This window comes from Vipera berus, assembly GCF_964194415.1.
Source record: "Vipera berus genome assembly, chromosome: 1".
Taxonomy (NCBI): Eukaryota; Metazoa; Chordata; class Lepidosauria; order Squamata; family Viperidae; genus Vipera; species Vipera berus.
Genome location: NC_138202.1, coordinates 346,227,492 through 346,253,642, shown reverse-complemented (window position 1 = coordinate 346,253,642; position 26,151 = coordinate 346,227,492). Strand labels below are relative to the sequence as shown.

Here is a 26,151-nt window from a genome sequence, read left to right as displayed (position 1 = left end):
ATTCTTTGCTTGCCAATTCTAGGATTTAATTTTTCCACTTGAATCTCAAATTATGTCATTAGGATTAGAATTTGCACTCTGGCTTTTCCCATCTTACTGTCAACAAGGTCTTATCCTACCCCATTTGGTTTGGAGTTCCAAACAAATATAAAAGATACCACATGAAATTAAATCTTGGAAATGAAAATATCATAAAATTAGAGGATATAAACTTCTCTCAGAATAACACCAAATAAATATATTGGTAGATGGTGGGACAAGAGATAATTGGATTGTAATCCCAGCAATAAATGAATAAACACTGAAATGTACAAGAGTAGATGTGCAAAATTTCACTAGCAATCTAATAAGCGTGAATAAGCTTGCATTTTAAACAGAGAGAAATCAATAACGTCTGCCAAAACATTTAAAAGGAAAAACTTATTTATGATAAGAAGCATGTTAAACTATATATTCAAGGATGCAATTATCAACCTAAAGGTTATGAGGCAAGAGAAAAGATGTCTGATACAAACATACACATGCATTAACAGGAATACCCCTTGTAGTTTTGTTCCACCTTTCTCCCCCCACATAACCCTCATTAGCCCTCCAGTTCAATCCAACAGCTGCTCAAAGTAAAATAAACACATGCTCACTCCAGTGTGAGTCGGTTGTTAGCAAATAAAGACTAGAGATATACTAGCATTCATGAACACCTTTTGAAAAATTAATGGACTGACTTTTGCCATTACTGGAAATGAAACAAACACAAACAGAAAAAAATGCATTGTTTACTATGTTTTCAGATGCTATTTCTACAATGTCATACTCTTCAAATTTATGACTTGGAGTAAATAAAATAACAGTGTATCAGTAAAAGGAGAGACTCATTCTTATTACGTTTATTTACAAAATCTGACACTACATTACAGAACATGATGCTTTTGTTTTTCATGCAAGAAAAGCTATCAATATTGTACTCTTCACATGCAGAAATATCTCTTATTTTTGTATTTCTCATCCCGAGATATCCAAATAACTGGGCACGATCCAGTCATACATCATCTAAACAGTCTTATCAGAATTCAACCAACCTTGTTACTAAATTCACAGTTCTTAGCACAGTAGTTATAGGGGAACTGCAAAATCTGCATTCCCTTTCAGTTCTCAACTTTTTTCATCTCACTTTTCTTTCTTTTATGAGATTCATGTAGTTTTTAAAATAGCAATTTATCACAGGCAACAGGTGGGTGGAGAGAAAGTAAGTGCAGGAAAAAATAGAATTGAGAAGACTTTGCTCTGAGATACATTACCAGACCTTAGACATTAGGCAGTCAACTTCACAAGGTATTCTCTACTTCCCAAATCTACCATTTGAAATTCTCAAATGAACACTTTTCTTTCATCTGCCTCAAATCTTACAAAACTTCAGCAAGACCAAAATGATGTGGGACACTTCAGGCAAACAGGTCTTTTGGTTTTACTAGATCACAAATGAATGGATCTTTCTCACAATACTCTGGAGAACTTCCATAGCTTTAATCATTGCCCAATGAAACGTCCTCAGTTGAAACAGCACCTGCTTAAACTGCTTCCTTCTGATAAGCAGCAATGTCAGATTGAGTATCCCCCTCCCCCATTTTTTTTGAACTTTTGACATCAACTGCTCTAGAAAACATGGATGATTCAAATTCAGCATTTACAAAAGACTAGCTTGCCAAACACAATTTATCTTATGGAATGGGAAGGATTTGGGGCGGGAAGGATAGAAGTGATGTACACAATGCCACATGACTGAGATTCTTCTGAAACAAGTGAGCAAAATAAAATTAGTTGAGAAAATGGCCAACCTTCAATGGTCACTTCCACTTCAGGATCCTCACTTGTTTCAGAAGTGGCATGCTGAGAAGAATCTGAAAAAAGCAGAACAAAAAACCAAATCTGAACGGCGCAGACACACTGTTAAGACTGATTTTACTCGACAGGGGCAAGTCAACATATATCTTGTACACTATGAATAAAGCAGACCCATAACATATAAGCCAAAATAGTTTATCACAAGATTTAAAGTCTATGAAATGATAATAGAAAAGTGTGGATGTTTAAGTAGTAAGGTTATCTAGAGTAGTCTTTTTTTTCTAGATTCATTTGAATCTTTGTTGTCAAAACATTTTCAAAATGAACACAGGAAATTCACAAATTCTCACACAAGACAATTACAATGATGCAAACAAATGAGAATGATTACAGTAATATTTCTAAAAATGTATGTTAACACAACTGTTGTCTAAAGATTAGAATTGTAACTGCAAATAGTATTTTCTTCAGTTCAAGTGTACTCTATACCTGTCCAAGCCTACTGAGTGATTCACCTTTTTCTCCCATCAATTATCTACACTAACATTTTATATAATGGAAATATTATGAAGTATTGATATAACCTAGTATGTCCACATGAGACATCATTCTGAAAAGACACCATTCTCATTTTCTTTCCTATTCCCAGTGCTAAAGTCAGAAAACGTATCAAATCCAAATGAATAGCTCTTTCTAACAGTCAAAAGGCTCAGAAAAGGGGCTTATAACAAGGATAATGGACTCTCCTACTTTCATCATTATATTGCTTTCTTTCCAGTCAGCTCTTCAAGGCAGCCTATATTAGTAAGGTAGAATTCCAGCATTTCTTGACCTAGTCTGCTTCAAAGAGCTGATGTTTCCAAACTACAATCGGCTCTATCCATACACAGGACCAGTTTAGTTGAAAAAAATGGCCAACCTTCAATGGTCACTTCTACTTCAGGATCCTCACTTGTTTCAGAAGTGGCATGCTTGAACCAGTTTTTCAAGAGTTATATTTTCACCATTATCACGTGTTCACCGTTTGCTACCTTCCCAGGCAGTTTACAACAAGCAAAGTTAATGGGGAAAGTCAGATTTGCTTAATAACCATGAAATCTGCTTAAACGTCACAGTAAAAAAATCATAAAATCGGACACGACTCAGTTAATGACCATCTCGCTTAGCAACATAAGTTCCAGTCCCAATTGTGATCTTTAAGTTGAGGACTACCTGCATATCACATGTTAAAGTGCCCATCTTTATTAGAAAATGTAAGTTCCAATAAATATGAAAAAGGGTAGATTTGTCTCCTAGTGCAGAGGTCTCCAACCTTTTGGACACCAGAGACTGGTTACGGGGAAAGAGGTTTTTCTACGGACCGGAGGGAGTGTGGTTTTCTGTGCTGCCTGCATCCTGTGGATGGGGCTTTCCCTGTTTGTGCGGCCCAGTTGCTGGCATGCCGCGGCCCAGTACTGGTAACTGAAATAAGGGGAAAATTGATTCAAAAACATGTTTAACCAAGCTCCCTGTCCTTTGGCAGAAATGAAAAAATATCAAAATTGTAATGCAAAAATGCACTTTAGGAAGTTAGATTATTCTCCAAAAGAGATTTCTAACAGTATAACTTAATATTCTTATGTTGTCTTCAGGGTCAGTTAGAAATATGCATATAGAAATGTAATAATTGAGCTAATGAAAATCTGGGAGAGCAAAGCAGGTATATAGTCTGGTAAATTCCAGGCATGTACGAATAAGGTACTGGAAATATGTTTTCAATTAATAACTCACTCAGATTATCAATTTAATATAATATCTAGTATTGGTTCATGTGAGTAGGAAGACTAGTTAGTAAAGAGTTCATGGAATTGTCAAGGCCGTATTAAGAGGTTGACTTTTTTCAACGTCCTAGCGAATCAAACCTTTTAAGGTTGTACTTTCCTTATTACATGTCTCCTTCTGAAGTTAAGACTTCACATTCTTGCCTACCAGCAACACGTCAAGAAACATGTTGTGCAGGATTTCCACTTTGAAAATGTCACCATATCAATATACAGTATATTTGGATACAATAGTGAACTAGTTTACACATAGGGATAAAGCATAATGTGGAGTCCTCCTCTATATAGCCACACAAACTAGTCAGTTTTTCCAATTTTAAACTCAAAAACTTAAGAGCTGTGGTGGCGCGGTGGTTATAATGCAGTATAGCAGGCTAACTCTGCTGACTGACAGCAGCTCAATCCTCACTGGCTCAAGGTTGACTCAGCCTTCCATCCTTCCAAGGTCAGTAAAATGAGGACCCAGATTGTTGGGGGCAATAGGCTGACACTGTAAACCACTTACGTAGAAAGGGCTGTATAAAGCACTGTGAAGTGGTATATAAGTACTATTGCTATTAGGCATGTTGAACCAAGGTTGAAATTCATATCTTTCAAATAAACCATAGTAAAGATTAATCAGTATGGACAACAGACCCATCTCTGTTTAATGAAGAACAAAAACAAACTCCTGAATTCCTCTTTAATCTAAATCAGAGAAAGAAGGGAGAGCAAGTGATTCATTTTTTTAAATGAAGTATGATCCAAACAGATTCAAAATTTTACACTGACAGGTAAGTGATCTACACAGCATGAAAGGTTACCAACAAAAGACATAGAAAAGATTCTATGTCAAAACAATATGCCATTTTACACTGTACAGAATTGAGGATCCTTTAATAGCCTATACATATCCCCAAAGACTTTCTAAAAAGTTTCTACCATGTTTTCCCGAAAGTAAGGCCTACCCCAAAAATAAGCCCTAGCTTGATTTTTTTGGGGGGTGGGGGGGACCTAATGTAAGTCCTACCCCAAAAATAAGCCCTAGTTTTGGGGCAAGGCACACACCTAAAAATCAAGTGGGGGTGTGGAGCTGCCCTACATCCACTTACCTTGCAGCCAGGCCCTCACCGGCCCACTTCTTCTGTGGCGTCTTCTGCAGCCAGGCCTGCATTTCTCAGTCGCAGGCCTTACCGGAAGGTCATTGCAGCCGAGAATCGAGCTATGGATTAAATCCATAGCTCAGTACTTGGCTGCAGAGGCCTTCTGGAAATGCAGGCCAGAATGCAACTGCAAAATGAAGCTGCTCCTTCGGCCGCAGAAGAAGTGAACCGGATGGGCAGGCAGGGCTGTTGGTACCGAGGTGAATATAAAAGACATCCCCGAAAATAAGACCTGGTGCCTCTTTTGGAAGCAAAAAAATAAAATAAAATAAGACCTGGTCTTATTTTCAGGGAAACACGGTATTAAGCTACTTCAACTACTAACTTAAATCTACTGTTTTTAATACAAACGTTGATGTTAGCCTTTTACACCTTCCGAGTTTTCCTTTTCAGATCCTAATCAAACAATCAGTTTTTCAGATTCACTCCATTAAAATAAGCAACAGAACCCTAAAGGAACAGAATGTTTTAATGTATTTAAAATAAATACATTAATAGATATAAATCCTGGCTTATTCAGTAACATTACCTTGGGATCAGCCCAAAACAGTATTACTTTCAGATTCTACTTTACAATGCATGAAAAAAGCTCAGGAACCAGGGTGATAGGACAATTTAATATGGTCTTAAAATTTGAACAGGGAATTAAATCAAATGACATGCTGTTGCTAAATTAATGCTTCATAAAACTGTTCACTAGTATGTTGATTCAAAAAATATTCCATAATAGAAATGTCCTATGAGCTACAATTTGTAGCCCACGAATTCAGCTTTTATTAAACAAGTTAAGAATCCTTAATATTATGGAGAGTTAATATATGCTTTGGCAAGCACCAGTCACATTCTCAGTAGCAAAAGCAGCACTCCCTTTTCAGAGGCAAGGTCTTTACATTTGAAAGAGAAAATCTGTTCAATAAAATTCCTATTAGCAAGCATCATACAACTAAATAACTTTTTACACTTCTCTTCCCATCCCATTGCACCAAATCTTGCACGGCTAGTTCCAAATATTGAAATAATTGAATTAGACAGTAAGACAGGCCTAATCATAAAATTTAATTATAATTTTAAATTAATTACAAACATATATCTAACTTTTCATTACCATCTTTTTAAAAATTACATATGCTGCCTTCATACTTTCAAGATCTTCTGTTATGTAGCAGCACTATTGCCCACTCAGTAGGAGAAAGATAAAAGAAAATCCACCAATTGATGGAGAAGACAAATTGGATGGAGGAAACAAACTATCAACTCTTTCCAAATAGCTTATATAGTTTACTGGAAGGGAGAAAGGAGTATTTCTCAATAGTTTTTCACAATAAACATGCAGGATCACAATGCAAGGGGAGAAAAATAAATACACAACCATGTGGAATATGAAAAAAGAATGCAAGACACAGACACAATGGATATGTTTGCAGTGTGCTCTTTTAATTTTTGAAATACCTTACCAGTGTTTATTTTTTAAAATTTACATATTTCTAACCTTCTACTGGCAATTCCACATCTGTTCCTTCACTGCAATCGGAACCCTGGTTGCTCCCTTTAGACAAATATAAACATACCATCATAAAAAAGTGGAGGATGCTAATCAACACTTGAAATTTCAGAACTAGTATCTTAAACAGGCTGAGTACAGGTTTTATGGCACACCGGCACCCAGCCTCCAGCAGGATCACTGCAAATAGAATTCTATGGGAATAGATTTCAATCCAAAACAAAAATCCGAAAGTACAGTATTTAGGTCATCAATAATTTGGAAGAGGTCTCTTCACATAATCCAGGTAGTATAGATTTTAAAAGAATTGGGGAATAGATGAAAGCATGTAGCTGGGAAAATCCACACATTTTCCCGTTATATTCAATAGATTTCCTTTGTATTACTGAATTGCTAACCCTAATTTGCCAATATGAAGGGTTAGAAAATATGAAAAACATAGAAGTGTGCAAAAAAAGTAATTTAAAAAGGCCTCTTGGTGGGAAGATAAAGTAGGGTCTCTTATTTCCCAGATGGAAAAAGGAAGAATACAGCAGCTCTAAGCAGAAACAAAGTTTCTGAATGAAACCAAAATAGAAAAGTAATGAGGAGAAATCCCTGGTCAATATAATTCAGGCCATGGATCTGAAACCAAATTTAGATGAACAGTGGTCCTGGCAAGCAGGATACTGTGGCATAATGTTGTGAGAAATAGTACCATGATAATGAACAAGTGAATTGCTATACCTGTGTAAGACTTTGCCAGGGCGATTTTCTCATCAATCGCCGAAGTTTCTGAAGGACCTGCTTTGTAAATAAAGACAGCCATAAAAAAAAATCACTAAGATTTTTCCATTTCCATTATGACAGCATGCTGAGCTGAATCAAACAATTATAGAACAAAGAATTGTTATACCAGGCGAGAGGTGTTGAACAATATTTAAAACGCTATTAATGGTTAGCATGAACGTTCCAAATGTATCTACAGCCTCCTTCCTCTAAAATGTCATTTATATAAAACACAGATCAACCCATGTGTTTTGTGATGCACTTTCAAGTTGCACTGAATAAGCAGTTTAACATGAGAAGTCATGAGTTTTGTATAATCCAGAAGGCTACACAATTTCCTTTAAACAATTCATAGATAGATGAGCCACTTTCAGTATGGATTACTGCAGCACTCTGTAAATAGGGCTCCCTGGAATACAGATGGCAGCTTCGTTCAGTCCACAATGCAGCAGTGCACCTAGTTTCACCCATGTAACTCCACTCCAATGCAAGCTGCATTGGTTTCCAGTAGGCTTCCAGATGTCATTCAAGATGTTGGTTATCGACTGTTAAAAAGCTCCATAAAGCAGAGATTATTTTGTGGAATTGCCTGTCGCCAGTAACTTCGACTCACCCCACCAGATCTTATAGGGTAGGCATGCTCAGGTCACCTCAATGAAACAATGCAACCCTGTTGGATCCAGGAAATATGCCTTCCTTATCATGGTGCCCACTCTAAAGAACAGCCTTCCTCCTGAGATCTGGATGGCTCTGACTCTGTTGGCCCTCCAGAAGGCTATGAAAACCTGGTGATTCTCTTAGACATTAGGGCTGAGTTGTTGGCAGAAGCTGAAACACATTTGGGATTGTCAGTTTTTTGTAAGATATTTCAGTTCTTATATCTATTATGTTTGCTATTAATGATATTTTTCATTCTGGTTTATATTGTTACTGCCCAGAATTATTTGTCTCAGGTGAGTGACCACATACATTTTCTAAATAGGTGAGAAGATTATGGTGGGCATCTAAAGGAAGTATTTGTATTCAGCATTTTTTACATGACACAGAAACACAGTTAGAAGAATTACAGCAGTGTGAATAATTCCAAGATTCATTTACCGCTGGATCCTAGAACGACAGCAAATCATGTTGAACTTCATACCATATCAGCACCATTAAGACAAGCAATAATTTAAAGCTGCCTATTCACTCAACAAACTAATCTTTGCACGTAATTTCTGGTAGTCAAGCAATAGGCATAATTACAATCCATCAACTATCATAGGATCAGCACAAGCTGTAGTTTTGAAAGTTTACTTTAAACCCATGGTTTCCAATTCAGTTTTAACAAGCCCATAATTTGTCATTTCAGATAACACTAAACTATAGGTAGGTTTCCTGTTGACCTGTTACCTTAAATAGAGCCACAATGTTTCTAAAACCCTTTTCTGTCCATCCTTTAAAAACTTCATTTGATACTGAAAGCATAGAAGCATGAGTATATTTTGCAAATCTAGCAAATCATTTCTATTTAAATGCCAAATTGTTTCCAAATGCAGCAAGAAAGAAAGATGATAACAACTTCCTCAGCCAGCATCACAATGCAAGGCTTATACAATTATTTTCTTGGGAACAATTATTATTCAGCTTTTTTTTCTTCTGTATTTAAGAGTGGACTTTTAACCAACTATCAATCTCATGACAAATTCCATCAACAGAGAAAACTAATACTGTCATAAAATATAAAGGCAGGAACACTCCCCAGTGTCATCAATACAGTAATCAAGATGGGGTACATTCTTCTGACTACGCTATTGGGACATTTATTATTGATTCGTATGCTTGTATATTGTCAACGCTGCTAACGTCGGATATTCTTGCTTTGACAAAAGAGGAAGAAGCAGCTATTTTATATTTCTACTTGTGTATCTCTTTTAGAGTTAAAGTTAGATGAAGATGGGAAGGGGAAGGAAGAATATGCATGGGGGGGTTAGACATAATAACACAGCAGCAGAGCATTTTCAAGGTTGTATGTAATAAGAGGCCATAAGAACTGGCGGGTTAAGCTAAGGAGGGAAAACTTACCTTTCAAACTAAATGGTGAATGTGATTTATGACGGCTAACTAAAGGAGGTAACTATGCTTTAATATTATTGTGCTCAAGGGAAGGGAATCCAGATTTCGGCTTTAAAAGTATTGCCGATATTATATTGCTCTAATACAAGAATTTTAAGGTAAACAATGCCTCAGAGTTCTTTGAAGAGTTTGTCAGTGGGAAGCTTGACATATATACTGTCCATTTATCCAAGGTGACCTCTTAAAACCAAATTCAAGGCATTTTAGGAACAGTAATGAATTTTCAATCAGGTATGTCTTGCCCGCGAAAGGCTTCTTTAAGCCCTTTTTCAAATAAATAGGTGGAAGTTATTCTCCATTGTTGTTTTGTAAAAAAAACTATCATGAAATTTTGGGAATTTAATGTGACAATTTGTTGAAGTCTCATCAGATTCACACCATAAGAATCCATTGACTAAATGGAGTCATACGTTCATTTTGCCAATGCAGCAATTCACTTGCATAAACAAATATAATGAAATGAGACCTATTCCTTCAGAATACAGTTGGTTAAAAAGATAGTGTGTAAAGGCAGAAATATATACATACTTCAGTAAGATCTGTGTTAAGACAAATTTCCATTAGACAAATATACATTAAAATTGTAATTATTTTATATTTTCTTTTTGCTTTGCCATATTCTTTCACTTTTGTTAAAACTTTAACTTTTAAGTCCTTTCTCTTTGACAATGTACAGTATCACCATCACTACTATTTTTGCTCAATAAAAGTAATAAAATATAATTTATTTTATGAAATAAAATATAATAGTCAAAAGAAAGACTACACAAAGGAAACACACCTCTATATATAGAGTATAACACTTGCCCTTGAAAAAAGGTTATGACTGAATTTCACTAGTGCTTCGGTTATAACTGAAGGCTTCAAGGGGATACTGTACGGAGTAATGTGTTATTTTACCCTACAGACATTAAAGAAGGCATCTGTAAGCAAAGCAGGTTTTTAAAGTTCTGTTGTTTCTTGGCTGCTTAAACAAAGCCCGATATGGTTCTGTAAAGAAAATCCATGCTTGAACACTTCCATCCTATAACATATCTGTTGTCAGTTCATACACACTATTTTCAGCATTCTGATGCAAACCGACCTTGCTGTGATATTTTGCAATGCCAGCACTAGGCGACGGGTCACAATTTGACAGTTGTCCAGTTAGCATTCGCCATCCTCAATGTTTTTCTCCTGGCAGAGCATCTTGCACAGAATAGGTCTTTTTTTTTAAAGGGGGGGGGCAGTACAAACCAATAAAACTCTTATCTGGATCAGGGGAAGGGAAGAATGGGAAAGGAGAAATACCCTGACAAAAGATACTGAAGGTGACTAGCTTTTCATTAAAATTGCCTCCTGGAAGATAAATGTAAATTACGGAAGGAAGAAATGAAACTACATTTTTTTTATAATATAAAACCCGTATCTTTCATTGTAAGGTTTAGTGTGAGATAAATAGGGCTCTAAGGTGGTCTCCCACCCGAGTACCCATCAGACTGAGATCTGCTTATCTTATTAAAGGTTATTCAATTCTGTGCCTTTATTTTAAGCCCTAGCCCCAGGAAACTACGTTATTCTGGGATCATTCGACAATTACTTATTAAATTTATATGCTGCCCATGTCTCTGATAGGGCAACTCAAATGATGCTATCCTTTGAAATGGTTTTCAGAATAATTTGTAATTACTGCAAAATCCCCATTACAAATTCACACACTCGATTAATCCTTAATTGTATGCCAAAATAGACGTCAACTAATCCATGCTAACCCCATGTATATACAGCTTGCAATCAGGATGCTACTTCCAAATGGATATTCCAAGGAGAAAGGAGGAAAAAAACAATTTAAATACACTTAAGGTTACTAAATAATTTCTGGGGTTGTCTTTTTTATTTTGTATTACATATCATCCCTGTAATTTTTTAAGCAAAGTACTTATTCCAGCAGGATAGATAAAGGTGAAGGTGCTCCAGGTCCTCTGCTGTCTAGCTGGACCTCAGAAGTGTCTTCTTGGTAGCAACTCCTACACATCGGAACATTCTTTCTCCTGAACTTTGATAGGCTACTATCCATCTAGCCTTCCAGAAAGCCTTCAAAAGCTGGCTCTTATGTCAAGCATTGGGGTAGAACCTGATAACGTTATTATTGATATATGTGTGTGGTGTTGTTTGGGGAGGAGCTGGCAGTTTTTATGGTGTTTTTATGACTTTTCTGCTTGTAAGCAGACCAGTTATGATCAATAACATGAGTGGCCCTGTTTTTAAATAAATAAAGCACACAAGCCCACATAATTTTTGATAGCTATCATTAATAAGAATCAATAAAGTGTTGAGATATACAAAACTTTCATATGGAATTAGCGCACATAGACTATCCTGCTGTTCTTCCCTCCAAAACCACACAATTGTAATACTTGGTATTTGGTAGCAAGTTTGATTATCAACGGGATAGCTATTATACTTAAGTGATGTAATTTATTTAAAACACCCACAAACACCTCTCAAGTTTTAAGAAATGGGGGGGAGCCACAGAAAATGGTGCACAGGGAGCAAATGAAGCACACAATTGAGCAGGAACCATGCAAGGCTCACCTAAACCAAAAGTAAGTTCTGCTTCAAATACTCTATGATTATACTAGAGCCCAAACCCTATGTTGTTTTCCAACTACGTTGTCCTTCATTCAGTTTTTCTACCCACATAATTTACCACTTAAGATTTCAGATTGTATAAAAAAAGATTAACATTAACTGTTACCTGGAATATTAAACTGATAATATTCAGGGTCTTCTGATTCTTCTTTAACTGTTACCATCTCGAGTCCTGAAATAGAAACAATAAATATTCCATTTACATGGGTAATTAGGAATCTAAATCAATGCTCACCCTCTGCTGTTTCATATGCATCAAGAAAATCAACAGTCTGAGTTAACTGCAATTAACATGTTAAATCCTAAGTGTATGCAACAAATGGACACTCAACAATGTCAATGTTATAAAATAACTGATTATGTGCCATGAGGTCAATGCTGACTCTTAGCAACCACATAGATATTCTCCTTGAACTGTCCCTAACCTGATCTTCAGGCTTTCCAACAGTGCACTAATCCCCATTATAATTCCATTCATCTACCTTCCCAGAAAAGTGTATGTTTTTTCTTCTTGACAATTGTCAGATCAAACCCCATGCAGCCTATCACTCCATTTCTAAAATCAACCAAAAACAAAATATGTACATATTTATTTCAATCCAAGTAAGAAGCATGGATAGAAACAAATCTGTAAAATACCCATTTGAAATGTGCCAACACATGCTGCAGATAAACCAGATATATCTAAGGATGGGTTAATACAAATCACTAGTTATGAGTATCAAAAATTATACAAACCAATGAAAGCTCAAGATTTTCCTAAATTGAACCACTGAACCACAGCCAGTACTACATTTCTTACATATTGCAATGGGTAAGAACTGCTAGTCACTGTATTAAATATTATTAAAACATTTTTGTTCTTCACTAAGTTTTCCTATTACTACATGTCTTACAAATGAACTATTACCATTTAAATAATGTTTGTTGGTCTGTAGTGCAGTACGTAAAAGACTCCAAGATTTGAAAAGGAAGATATTTTTCTATTTCTTATTTTTACAGTCAAATATTTTATTTTTACTTAAGCTTTTTTTTTTAAAAAATTACAACAAAATAAAGATCCCAAAAGCATGTACTATTTCTGAAAAGATCATGTGTGTCCAGTCAACCCATGACTAGAAAAGAAATATTTGCCGGGGGGGGGGGGTGTGTGGTGGTGGTGGTTTTTTTAAAAAAATCACATTTGCAAATCAGTATTTTAGCAATGGCCATAATTTTTATGGATGCTCTTACCTTAAATGACAGTGGCAATGAAATTGAGGGAACACCTGCTGCCGGCATCGACTTCCCTCCGCCCTGTGCGTTCCCACAGAGAGGGCCTCCTCAGGGTGCCACCGGTCAGAGAATGTCGACTGGTGGCCCCCAGGGGGAGATCCTTCTCTGTGGGCGCCCCGGAGCTATGGAATCAGCTCCCGGTTGAGCTCCGGACGGCGCCCGACCTTCGCTCCTTTCGCCGCGAGCTAAAAACATACTTTTTTGAACAAGCTGGCCTGGCCTGATGGGGGGATCGGGGGCTATTTATTAGGTTTTAAATATCTATTTTAGTATGTGGGCATTTATTTAATTTAGTTTTAACTTTTGTAATTTGTATTTTTATTCTTGCCCTGTTCACCGCCCTGAGTCCTGCGGGAGAAGGGCGGTATAGAAATATTATTAAAATAAAAAAAATAAATAAAATGCAGGACCTGAAGAGGCCTCAATTTCCCATGTGTAAATATTTCTTATAATTATTATGAAAGGTGAGGACCAAACCTTGTATTAAAGTAAATTCCTAGCAAAGAGGCATTTTCAAGATCCATTAGTTACAATATAAGTCATGCAGCCTGACTAGGCCAAGAAGCCCATTACTAGCAGTTTGGAAATGATTAAAAAAATTAATGGCTGCTTCATCTTAAAAATGCATATATTTTTGAGAAACTCAAATAAAACATGTATATTAGGAAAATGCACCTGATAATTTGAAGGAAATATTGAGGGGGGAAAAGCTTCACAGCACTTCGACAACACAGATATTTGAACTTCTGCTCTTATGAACACAGATTGATGTCAATTCACACACTGCGGTGAACAATATCCTTTTAAGTACAAGAAATTAGCATTTTCAAAAGAAACAGAAATGCGTACCAGAATCTTCACTGGGCTCAGTCTTCACCTGAATGGAAGGGCAACTAGACAAACAGAGAATAGGTAATTCTCAGTGAGTATAATATATAATATGAATTTATTTTGTCATTGATTCAACTAAATGAGCTCTCACTAGGCTAACTGGTTCTCCAGGATGCTAAGAGAAATGTTCCTTCCAGACTTCCTATGTTTAGAAGGCTTTGAAAGGGCCTTAAAATAGTTATAGCAAACTTTTAGACAATTGCATCTGATGTGCAACTCAATCCCAAGTCCTCATTAGATTATTAGCATAAGCCACTTGTACGTATTCTGGCATTAAATTCAAATTAATTTTAAACCCTAAAATTAAAATATAAGTGTTAGGTTTGTTATGATAATCTTACAAATCTATCATCAACAGACTTGTAAATTACAGCTGAAAGACAGAAGATAAACACATATTGTCACCGTATGCTTTGCCACTGGAAAAAAGTACTGTTGTACTGTTTATAGAGAACCTGTAGGGGGGGAAAAACACACACACCCCAAAAAACACCAAAATGATTTATACCTTACACCTGGAGATGTCATCATGTGTGGTGAGTCTGAAAGACGGCCTGAAAAAAATGAATATAGAATATATATGGGAATGTAAAATAATACAGCTGATGAAGGAAAACTCATATTTTTCCTCTGTTATATAACTGTATAGATAGAACTATAGCATTGATAGCCCTTGATTGTGTTAAAAAATTATCTGGGCTATCCACTTTTATCCTTTCTGTAAATTCATTCAGAACTCAATCAGGAGAATTTTATACTCTCCCCCCCCACCAAATTCCAATGATGAAGACTGTGTCATGGCAATGTTATTCAAGGCTCTATACCTTCCAAATTATCATCTACTGACAATCCTGATAGCATACATTCTTTCAATATGAATAAACAACTGCAAAATCTAAGAAAGAGATGTGTTGCAATGTGTATAAAAATCACCTTTTAAAAAAACTATGTCATTTTCAGGGTCCAGCAGCTACTTCAGAAGCGATACAGCAAGCACATACATATAGGAATAGGAATATTCTTTATTGGCCAAGTGTGACTGGGCACACAAGCAATTTGTCTTCGTGCATATATACAAATGCATATACGTCTATATATGCAGATAGCATTGGGAATAACTTGTGAAACAGACAGGCTAACTTTGCAAATGACACAACTTCTTTAATTACCTGAAAAGAGGTGCTTTGTTAAATGCTTATGCACAAAGTCCTTCTCCCCCTCCACCCAGGCTTTCCACAGCCATACAGTTTAATGTCTGCAGTATCTGAGACAATATATAGCTTCTCAACAATAGGATTGCTTTACTATAAGAGAGTAGCAAAAATAAATTCATGCATGAGATGTTGGGGGGAGGGGGGTAGCCAAGAAAATTATTCTGGACTCACAAAAGGTTAAAAAAATAGAACTTTCAATATTGTACACTACTTTTCAGGCATCAGGTTATGTTGAAAAAAACTACAGTAATATAATTAGTACTAGAAAGAAAATGAAAATTTATTTTTTTACTTAGATCAAGTTAAAACTCACCTAAATGTTTCTTTGGCTCAAGGAAAGGCCTATATTAAAGAAAGAACAAATTCTATTATCCTACAAGATCCATTTATAAACATTATAATAGTATTAGGGAGTTCAAATCTTCAATATTTTCTCCCTATTTCCTACAACCACCTATAATATTACAAGGTTCATTTTGGACTGCAGAAGGAAGATGAAGGAATGATGGAAATAGTATCATAAATAAATATGTCTGATTCACAGCTGAATGGTATAATTTCTCTCTGTTTTGGAAAGGAAATTTCTACTACCAATTTCTACTATAATACTATTACAAATTAATTTAAAGCTTTGCGGTTCTAATTTAAATGAAACCATTGTTCTTTACTAAAATGTTCCTCTTTTCCAATGCCAGGATCACTGATTTCTTGGAAGTTTCTAACTGCTATTGAATTGCCTGAAGAGAAAAAAATATGTAGTCATAATGATCTGTCCTCCTCACATAAGGATCCAATCTGTTCCCATATTTGGTCTTTTGAACTAGAAAGAATATGTTCTTCCTGGGAAGGGTTGCTCTCCAGGAATCTGTATAGGTTTACAAGGAAATCTATTTCCACATGGCAACTGCTGTCCTGCTAGAAAGTTAAATCGCTTACTAACCCATATTTAGACTTTATTATGCAAAGTGATTTAAGGACATTTTGCTGCAAGCTCCAAGTATCTCGGGAAATAGAAAACAAAATTAAGTTTGCACCTTTTGATGACAAATGAGATCCCAGTTTTGTTCTCCAAAATCCACTTCAGTGTTGTGGCATCATAGCTGGAGGGATGCTTGAAAGCAAGTCCTTCTGGAAGCCCATGTACTACCACAGCAGACGGATCCCTCTGAATTTTATCATACGGCACAGGAACTACTGTTGATTTACCTAAAGCTTTACCTAGATAGGAGAAAATGGGGTAAGATTTTTGTTTGTAAAACAACAAAACAATGGCAAACGTGTCCTTTTCTTTAATGCATGAACTTTTTTTGAAATAGAAAAAAAGGTAAAGGTAAAGGTTCCCCCGCACATGCGTGCTAGTCGTTTCCAACTCTAGGGGCCGGTGCTCATCTCCGTTTCAAAGCCGAAGAGCCAGCGCTTGTCCGAGGACGTCTCCGTGGTCATGTGGCCGGCATGACTAGAGGCCAAAGGCACACGGAACGCTGTTACCTTCCCACCGTAGCGGTCCCTATTTTTCTACTTGCATTTTTACGTGCTTTCGAACTGCTAGGTTGGCAGAAGCTGGGACGAGTAATAGAAATCAGCCATTAATTTCATGTAGATGAAATAGTTTTAACTACTCACTAGTCCTTAGGTCTCCAGTGCAGTTCTCTTGATCTGGCACTGTGAATATAACTAATTATCCTCACAGACTTGTTTTCTTTTCTTTTTTTAAAATGTTTTTTAAATTTTAAAAATAAGAAGCTGGTTTACTTCAAAGGAAAGCCCCACCCTCTAGCATCATCTCTATTTATTATGATAGGCCTTCTCTGTGGCATCTCCCATATTATTAAACTCTCCCCTCAAAGGTACATTTACCCTCTATGTGGTTAATAGTCCATAAGCATTCCAAGGCTTTATTATTTTAGTGAGCTTTGGCCCCTAGTTATCCTTTGTGAAAGCATTTATCCTCTATATTTGATTTTTTTTGGGGTGGGGGGAATAGTTATAAATTTGTAATTTTGGAATAAGGCAGATAAATATTGTGTCAGTCAGTCAATAATTAATTAATTTCCAAAAATAGTTTGGAGCTTTAAAGAGGCCTCCATAGGCTTTCTTCTGGGGAAAAAGCTAACAGTAAAAAAAAGGATTAATAGAGCAGCAGGGGTTTTTAGGAGGGAGTACCAGTTGAATCTGTGCATAGACAGATTGTAAGCACATTTTCTCTGGAGAAACTCAGCATATCTGCATATATTACCTACATGTATGGTTCTAACCAAGGTTAGTGTGTAAGGATTTGGGGGGTTTCTGCTCTCTCCTCAAATTGCATCTTCGTGTTTTTGTGAGCGGGTGGGAGATTTTGAATGGAACAATCAAATTCAGTGTTTTTCATCACATCAAATTTGCTCGTTTTGTTTTCATGCAGTTATCCTGCTGAAATCAAGGCAGAGACCGAAGGTTTTTTTACCTAAGTTTATTTCCAACATTCTGCTGATTTGGAAAGAATAAAATAAAAAGCATGCTCAGGAACTAATTCATTATGGAATTAGTTATAATGAGGTTAACTTTATGTACAATGTGTACTTTATTTATATAGGAATTTATAAAATGCTTTTACTGTATAGTTCTTAAAGGACTAAAGCAGGCTACGTATACACCTGGTTAGTTAATTCCAATCCCATAAAAACGGACAGCAACTCACATTCATCACTTAATTAGAATTTAAATCACGCCTTCTATCTTGATGGTTTAACTGCCTTCCACAAATGAAAATCAACTGCATTTAAATCTAGAATTAGAAACATCACAGTTCTGCTCTGAAATTTGCATTTAAAATTAAATATATACCGTAGCAAATACAGAAATAATCCTCCACGGACTTCCTGAGAGCTTCCATTTCTACAATATCCACAGTCATCTTGTTATCAAGAGATGATGATTTTGTCTTCTGCAATTCTATAGCTTTTGCCTCTTCATTAATACCTAGGAAGAAATTGTGAAATCTGACACTGTCCATAAACCTACTAATTTAAATCACAAGTCTATCCATATATTAAGACCTTTCTCAGACACCCATTCTCGAGTTCGCATCATCTTGCCACAATAATAGCAATAGCACTTCTGCTCCACAGTGCTTCACAGCCCTCTCTAGGTGGTTTACAGAGTTAGCATATTGCCCCCAAAACAATCTGGGTCTTCATTTTATCGACCTCGGAAATATGGAAAGCTGAGTCAATCTTGAGCCGGTCAGAATCAAACTCCTGGCAGTGGGAAAGCAGAGTTAGCCTGCAATATTGCATTCTAACCACTGTGCCACCATGGCTCTATAAAAATAAATGACATAAAATAATTTTTTCTCACACAACCAGCATTGTTGAATTAGGTGTCTAGGAATACAGTTGTTTGGGGAAAATGCATTATTTGGACATGCTTACTTGCATTATGGGTTTGATGAACTTCTGTAAATTAATACTATACAGTATATGTAATATATGACTAATTTTTAATATATAATTTTCAGAAGTTTTGGAGGGGTTCATTGAGAAAAGATATCAATATTCTGTTTCTGAAGATCCATTAACTGGACATTTTTCCAATGTCCTTAATCATCCATAATGTAAGCATGTCAATTGTTTCCTACATTCCTCACTCATTCCGTTCTGGCTACAGTCCTCTGAAGACTCAGCACCATAGTTTGCAATTACAATAAGACATATTATAATGCACTACTTTCTGTTGGGGGGGGAAAGTATAATGCTACCGAGTACATAGTCCGTTTCCTTCTGCTACAGAAAATGAGCACAGAATTTACACGAATGTTCTCAAAATAGCCCATCTATCTATTTACAGTATTACTAGACATAAAAGGAATGTTACATGAGCAAAAATATTTATGTGCAGATCCTAATCAATTGCACGAGTAAGTTAAGAAGTCTGTGAACAATACACTTCTGATTCAGACTTACAGTACTTCACAAAATCCTTCTGAAAATCTTTTCTTGTATTGACAAAGGCTCTTCCTCTCTCAGTTCCCACCACAAATACATCTGTTTCATACACAGCAATGCAGGCAACTTCTGCCTTAGACTTGGCAAGCTCTTTGCACTATAGAAATAAAAGGTTGCCATTTAGAACTGTAACAGCAGGACCTAAAGTTTAATATGAAAATGTATTATACTCTTTTAATATTTTTTCTCTCTCTGGCACTGCTTTATTTTTTAAAACCACAGCTACAGCCTATTCTGCAAACACGAAACCTTTTCTCAGAAAAAAAACTTTCACAAACTGAGAGTTATACAAACAACATGAAAGTGTTCTGGGAATAAAAGAATATGATTGTTCACAGTATTGCTGTAGGTACTAAATCAGATTTACACAGTATTCCTCTTTATTCACTTTTATTGGTTTCTTAACATCAATAATATAGTAAAAGGTAGAACCATAATTAATATTTATTTACCATATTTATATGCCCACCCATCTCAGAAAAAATGTGACCCTGGGCAGCATATAACAGTGAAATTTATAAAAACAGCCTATTTTACTGAATAATGTTATAGGCATTAATAATGGCAGATCTTAAACTGAAATTTGAAAATTAAATTTAGCCACTTCCAATGGTATTAGAAATTCAAGTCAGCGAGATGTCACACTACTGATCTTACATGATCTCATGGTTCTTTTAGGCTTCTGTTCTCTGCAACAGAGAACCAAACCAAAGCCGGGGGACGCTTCGATCTGCCTCCGGAAGCTGGATCGGGGCTCCAGAGGCCTGGAAAAGGCCTCTACCACCCAGATCTATGGCGGCAGAGCGATTTCGCGCCCCACCCTGCAGCCGATCCGTGCTCCAGAGGCCTGGAAAAGACCTCCGGAGCCCAGATCTATGGCCACGGAGCGATTTTACGCCCCCCCAACGGCCCGATCTGGGCACTGGAGGCCTTTCCCAAGCCTCCGGAACCCAGATCGGGCCACTGGGGGCCACCAAATCGCTCCATGGGCATGGATCCGGGCTCCAGAGGCCTTTTCCAGGCTGTGGACGCATCCCCTGGCCTCAAATTGAAGAGAGAGACCTTTTCCAGGTGAGGCCTGCGCAGCAGGAAGGGAGGGGGAAGCATGAGATATCTTAGTAGATCAGGGACCTAGTGATGGAACAGGTCCCCAAGGCCTTCCCCACCCTGAGATACCTCATGTTTACTTAACGAGCAGTGTGTATTTTAACGAGGAAAAGAGTGATCTCGCTAAAGGAACGAGATTCACTCTACAAGTTTTCTATTTACAAGTAGAATGGGCAGGCTCCATTACACTCATAACTCAAGGACTACCGGTACAATTCCTAAGGGCTTTCGCTTAATCAGTGGTGCAGACTGGTAATCTACAAACCAAATGAAGGAGCCTAATCACTTGCCGCATTTCTAGCAAAGACACATGCAACACAATGGGAAGCACTCTGGAAGATTCAAAGTCCTTTTCAAACATTAGACTGATTATATGAGGGTCCTGATAAGGATTGATTATTCATATTCACATGCCTATGTAGCAGAAACAATATGACGTTAAGTAAAGGCAACAAGTAAACCTCCCAAATCTTATATTTTCACTGCCAAGTTTGAGAGATTATGAAAGCACACTAGTAAAAGCATGTAAGAAGTGACTATCATTTAAGATGTCAAGAAGGATGAGAAGGGAAATATTTTTCTTTTGTTTCTTGTAGCCAAACATTTTTGTTTTTCAAACCACATCCAGTTGGAATGAAAAAGGTTCTATACAGGAAAAGTCAAATACAGTTGGTTTCTGTACTGAGTCAAATAAGTAACTCTGCTTCCTATTTCTCCCTCCACTATACTGATGCAATGTTAGGAAACTGTCAAATATTCCTAGTCTTTTTTGCAAATGAACTGATTAAACAGAAACAGATGAACATACATAATAGTCCCTGGAGATATAAGCCCTGTGGTAGAAGTCACAGTATAGCAGGTTCATATTGTATCTTACCATTGATTCAAGGGCTGACATGAGAAAGGTAACCACCATTCTGCTTTCAGATGAGTCCTCATCATGGCTGGATGCTGCTGCCATTGCTGCTTCAGCCATTTTTGCTACAAACAAAAAAGAAAAAAACTGTGCTACGAGTCAAAATCATACCTGACATAGAAATTATTTATCCTCCTGTAAGACAAAGAAAATCACACAGAGAAAAAAAAATCTGTGAGAATCACATTACAGAAGATGATTTGGGAGAGGAGCTATGGTTTATTAATGCAAATCTTAAGTCACCCAATAAATTTACTGGAGCAGGGACAATTACCAGTTGAGCCACTTGTTTTCCAAATCATTCCCCATTTTTCTGAGTGGATATTTGGAACAAAGGATTAAAGGTAAAGGTAAAGGTTCCCCCGCACATGCGTGCTAGTCGTTTCTGACTCTAGGGGCCGGTGCTCATCTCCGTTTCAAAGGCAAAGAGCCATCGCTTGTCCGAGGACGTCTCCGTGGTCATGTGGCCGGCATGACTAGATGCCAAAGGCGCACGGAACGCTGTTACCTTCCCACCGTAGTGGTCCCTATTTTTCTACTTGCATTTTTACGTGCTTTCGAACTGCTAGGTTGGCAGAAGTATAAGATGGGCAATTCCATGCCTACCAATTACGGTACAAAGGAAAGGTGATGAAAAATTAACGTTTTTCCCCCCTACTTTATTCTCTTTGCTGTTCTCCCATCTTCTTATTCTTCTAAGACCATGGATCTTTCTGAAAGAAAGCCTGGCTGAAAGCAACCACTGAAAAGTCAAAGTGATTTTGTGTTAAGAAAAACTCCACTAAGAAATTAGATTTGTTAGAAATTCATGTTACACTCATTCCTTAACTTAGCAATCAAGGTTCATTATGAGTATTAGGTCTTTAGAGTGAAATGGCAGCTAAGTGAATATCATGATAGCCTAGGCATGACCGTAACTGAGCTCACAACTTTACTTCAGCATTCCATGTTCATTTTTTTCATCCTTAATGAAGCAGTTCTAATCAATTTTTGCCCTAAAAATACACTGAAATAATTACCTTTCAGACTTTGCATGTCATTGTGATAATTTAAAAGTTATAGTTGATTTAATACTCTATGGATTATTTTTAACAAGCAGCCTAAATAAAAAACAAAAAGGTTAAATGAAAACTCAAGTGTTGAAAAGTTGGTTTATTATGGAAGTACAAAATTAGGCGTAACTACGGTATTTACAATTACAGTACCAGCAAACATCAAATTACCTATAAATTTTTTGAAAGTTTCATCTTTTTCTTTGTTCTTGGAAAAAAAAGATATATTGGTATGGTGCCTGATAGCTGAGGATTGGCCGGGTCTTCTATTCCTGTGGATAGGGAAGGTGATCGGAAGGAAAGTTGAGGAAGGAGTAACTTCGTTGGCCTTTTTTTCCTTATATATGTCATGGTAACTCTTAGAAATTTCATGCATTTCCAGATATACTTTTCCAAAACATTCTAAATTTGGATCCATGCTTTCCAATTCTGATAAAGTTTTGTTGATGTCTGAGAAAATACCATTCAATCTTGGATTCCTCTTCTTCTTCCACAACCCTTTGTGCTTCCAATTCTTCCTTCAGTTCAACTAAACCTTCATTTGAAAGCTCTCCCTCAGTGTTGGCTACTATTTTTTTCACATCTTCAGTATCAGGCACTAAATCAAAGAATTTTATGAAAGTCAACATTTTATTTTCATTTGGGCCCAATCTTTCAAAATTATTTACAAGAAATGTTTTGAAACATTATATCCAAATACTTTAAATGCATTTCACATTTAACATCCTGCCATGCTACTTTTGACATTTCTCTTACGATGGAAGGATAGCGTAGCCTTTCCAAAACTCATGCAGTGTTATTCTACCATCTTCCATTGCGGCTATGGCTTTGGCAAACAGTGAGTGTGTGTGTGTGTGTGTGTGTGTGTGTGTGTGTGTGTGAGAGAGAGAGAGAGAGAGAGAGAGAGAGAGAGAGAGAGAGAGAGAGAGAGAGAGAGAGAGAGAGAGAGAAATGCCTGGAATATCAGGATGGCTCCAATTCACAGGTTGTAGGAGAGGGATTATGTTTTTTGGTAGATAAAACTACAGGTAGTCCCCGACTTATGACCACAATTGAGCCCAAAATTTCTGTTGTTAAGTAAGATATTTGTTAAGTGAGTTTTGCCCCATTTTACAACTTTTCTTGCCACCATTAAGTGAATCACTGCAGTTGATCAGTTAGTAATTTGGATGTTAAGTGAAACTGGCTTCCCCACTTTGTCAGGTCGCAAAAGATAATCACATGACCCTGGGACACAGCAACAGTTATAAATAGGAGTCAGTTGCCAAGCATGTGAATCTTGATCACGTTCATGGAGATGCTTCAGAGGTCATAACTGTGAAAAACAATCGTAAGCCACATTTTTCAGTGCTGTTGTAACTTTGAATGGTCACTAAGTGAACTGTTGTAAGTCGAGGACTACCTATATATCTGAGTGGAGATCATCAAGATTTGGGGGATGCCCAGGTGCACTATCAAGGAACAGAATTTCAAAGAGAATTTTCTTTTGCAAGCAATATTCTTTTATTTGTTCTATGAAGCAATTTATAAACTAATCCTTGAAAAGGAGACGCATCAACTACTTTCCAACTAGATCGATAGGCAGCAACAATGGGAGTTATATGATTTCTTGGTCAGAAATACTTCAGCTTGAATCTGGTGACATTTCTGCCTAACAAAAAGGCTAATCTATCCCTAATTGCTTTACATCTGGACATTGCTTTGGCCTCTTTGCGTATATAGGTCTGCTCTGCCATTTTCTTCCAGTATACTTCAGTTTCACGCATATGGAACATCTGTCCAGGAAAATAGTTCCCTTCTGCTATGTTATCATCCAGATCATCCAGAAAATATTTGGCAGCTTCTTCATCAGTGCTTGTAGCTTCATCTCTTCTGCGTGACTTGTGGTGTGGTAATTAAATCTTCACTGAAACCACATAAACCAACCATGGCTGGCAATGAATGTTTAGGTGTGCCTTAGCCTGAATGATAAGATGGCTAATCAGCATCCTTTTTGTATCTGATCTTTGATTCAAAGTATAATGAGTTTTTCAGTTTGCGAATGAGGCCTTTTCACTCTTTTATTGTAACTTCTTTCATTCCTAGTAAACCTTTTATCATCTCTCTGATCCTTTTCTTATCTTTCAATAGTGGGATAGTAGAATGGGTCAGTTTTCTTCTCATGCTGTAGTATTCACCTTCTTCCTGGCATCATAAGCTTTGATGATCTTCATCTTAAAATTGAAACTGATGGCTTTCCTTTGCTTCCTGCTATTTTTTTCAGTTGACCTGAGTTTCTTTCTCTTTAAAGGCATCTTGGTACAGAATATAAATGTGCGTAAATAAATAAATAAGCAAGTCAAACACAAAGTATCTTCACTACTTTTCTTTTAACAGGTCATCAAAACCAAAATCATAATGTTCACACTATGATTTAGTATCCTTGCTATATAGTTACACTGACTAAGTGTAGATACAAAACACAACCAACCTATTCATGATATGATTTACACTGTGGTGTTGTGTTTTTTTTGAAGATTCTGATTACTGTACTGCCCTACTCCAGTAAAGACAAATCTTGGTTGTTAAGTCAAGGATACACCTTTGTGATGGCATCAACACAGTCAATCTTTTTCTGTAGAATGCTCCCACAGTGGATATTATTCAGTTTTTTTCAAAATGTTATCTAGCACTACTAAACCAATTCCCCATTCTTCCCTCCCTTGATGAGAGCCAATGTGGTAATAGGGGTTAAGGTGCTGGACTAAGATTGGGGAGACCTATGTTCAAGTCATAAAAATTCATTGGCTAATTTTGGAGAGTCACTCTCTCAGATCAGACAATTGCTGCTCTGGGGATAAAATGAAAGATCTCCATATAAATCACCCTGAAGTCTTGGAGAAAAGTAAGTATATGATTTTAGTAAGTACAGATAGTCCTTGATTTATAACTGGTCATTTAGCAACTTTTCAAAGTTCCAACTAACGACCTGGATTCAATGTTCTGACAGCCAGCACTCAGAGTCACCTAATCCTATTTTGGCCACTCAGAAACCATCCCGCATGTATGGCCGTTGGTGGCATCCCATGGTCACATAATCGCATTTTTATGACTTTTATTTTTACCAAAAATTGGCATTTACTTCAGATTTCCAACAAAAACTGTCCTTTGTGGACAATAGATTCATTTAATGACCATAGCTTTGCATAACAAACATGGTGATTCACTTAACAGCTGGCAGAAAAAAGTCATAAAATCAGATCAGTCACATGATGGCCTGTTTAATGACTGGCATGACTTAACACTGTAATTTAGACTCAATTACAAGGACTACCTGTTAACAAAATTAGGGTCTGCACAATACTTTGGATAATAATTCAAAATATTTCAGAATATGAAGCAGGACAAATATAACACCTGTGATTCATTAATGTACCCATGTGAATTGCAGATAAATACTGCATTCCCATTGTTATATTCTGAATCATTCTTCAGATTAAATCCAAAGTCTTTGTTACCATGCTCAAAGCAGTAACATTGACAGTACAATCTATTTCTTTCTATAAAATTGTAAGATTCATAATCATGAAAGTTTTTAAGGCAGTATCAATGAAAAAAGCAGATTTGCCATCTTCCATCAACAAATACACATCAATATATATTGATACCCCCGTACATATACCATTTTGAGAAATACTCATTTTCAAGTTAATAAAAGTCCAGTTTGTATGTTCATTATAAGAATTCTGCACAAATGGAACCTGAAATTAAAAAAATGTGTATCTGAAAAGTGGTATTTTATACACAAGGCAAGTTGGAAAAGTATTGTTCTGGGAGATTAATGATCTTTCTAGATTGGGAAAAGGGATTAGACTTTGGTCCCTCAAAGTGATCAACATCAATTCCCAAAGGTTG

The 26,151-nt window shown here is 36.7% G+C and overlaps 1 protein-coding gene across 5 annotated transcripts in view; it reads right to left on the bottom strand.

Annotated features, from left to right (window-relative positions):
* GTF2I (general transcription factor IIi) overlaps positions 1–26,151 on the bottom strand; it is a 78,252-nt gene that overhangs the window by 44,550 nt on the left and 7,551 nt on the right. For 4 of the 5 annotated variants that reach the window (XR_014026071.1, XR_014026072.1, XM_081324904.1 and 1 more), the window contains exons 2-10: positions 21,167–21,270; positions 19,141–19,279; positions 18,023–18,157; positions 16,231–16,414; positions 15,510–15,538; positions 14,491–14,536; positions 13,941–13,984; positions 11,923–11,988; positions 1,833–1,895 (exon numbers count right to left, since the gene is read on the bottom strand). Coding sequence is in view for 3 of the 5 variants with exons in the window: in XM_081324904.1 (XP_081181030.1) it covers positions 1,833–1,895; positions 11,923–11,988; positions 13,941–13,984; positions 14,491–14,536; positions 15,510–15,538; positions 16,231–16,414; positions 18,023–18,157; positions 19,141–19,279; positions 21,167–21,265 (805 nt within the window). In the remaining 2 variants the exon portion in view is untranslated. The remainder of the gene's footprint in view (positions 1–1,832; positions 1,896–11,922; positions 11,989–13,940; positions 13,985–14,490; positions 14,537–15,509; positions 15,539–16,230; positions 16,415–18,022; positions 18,158–19,140; positions 19,280–21,166; positions 21,271–26,151) is intronic. The other variant, XM_081324906.1, reaches the window with a different exon arrangement.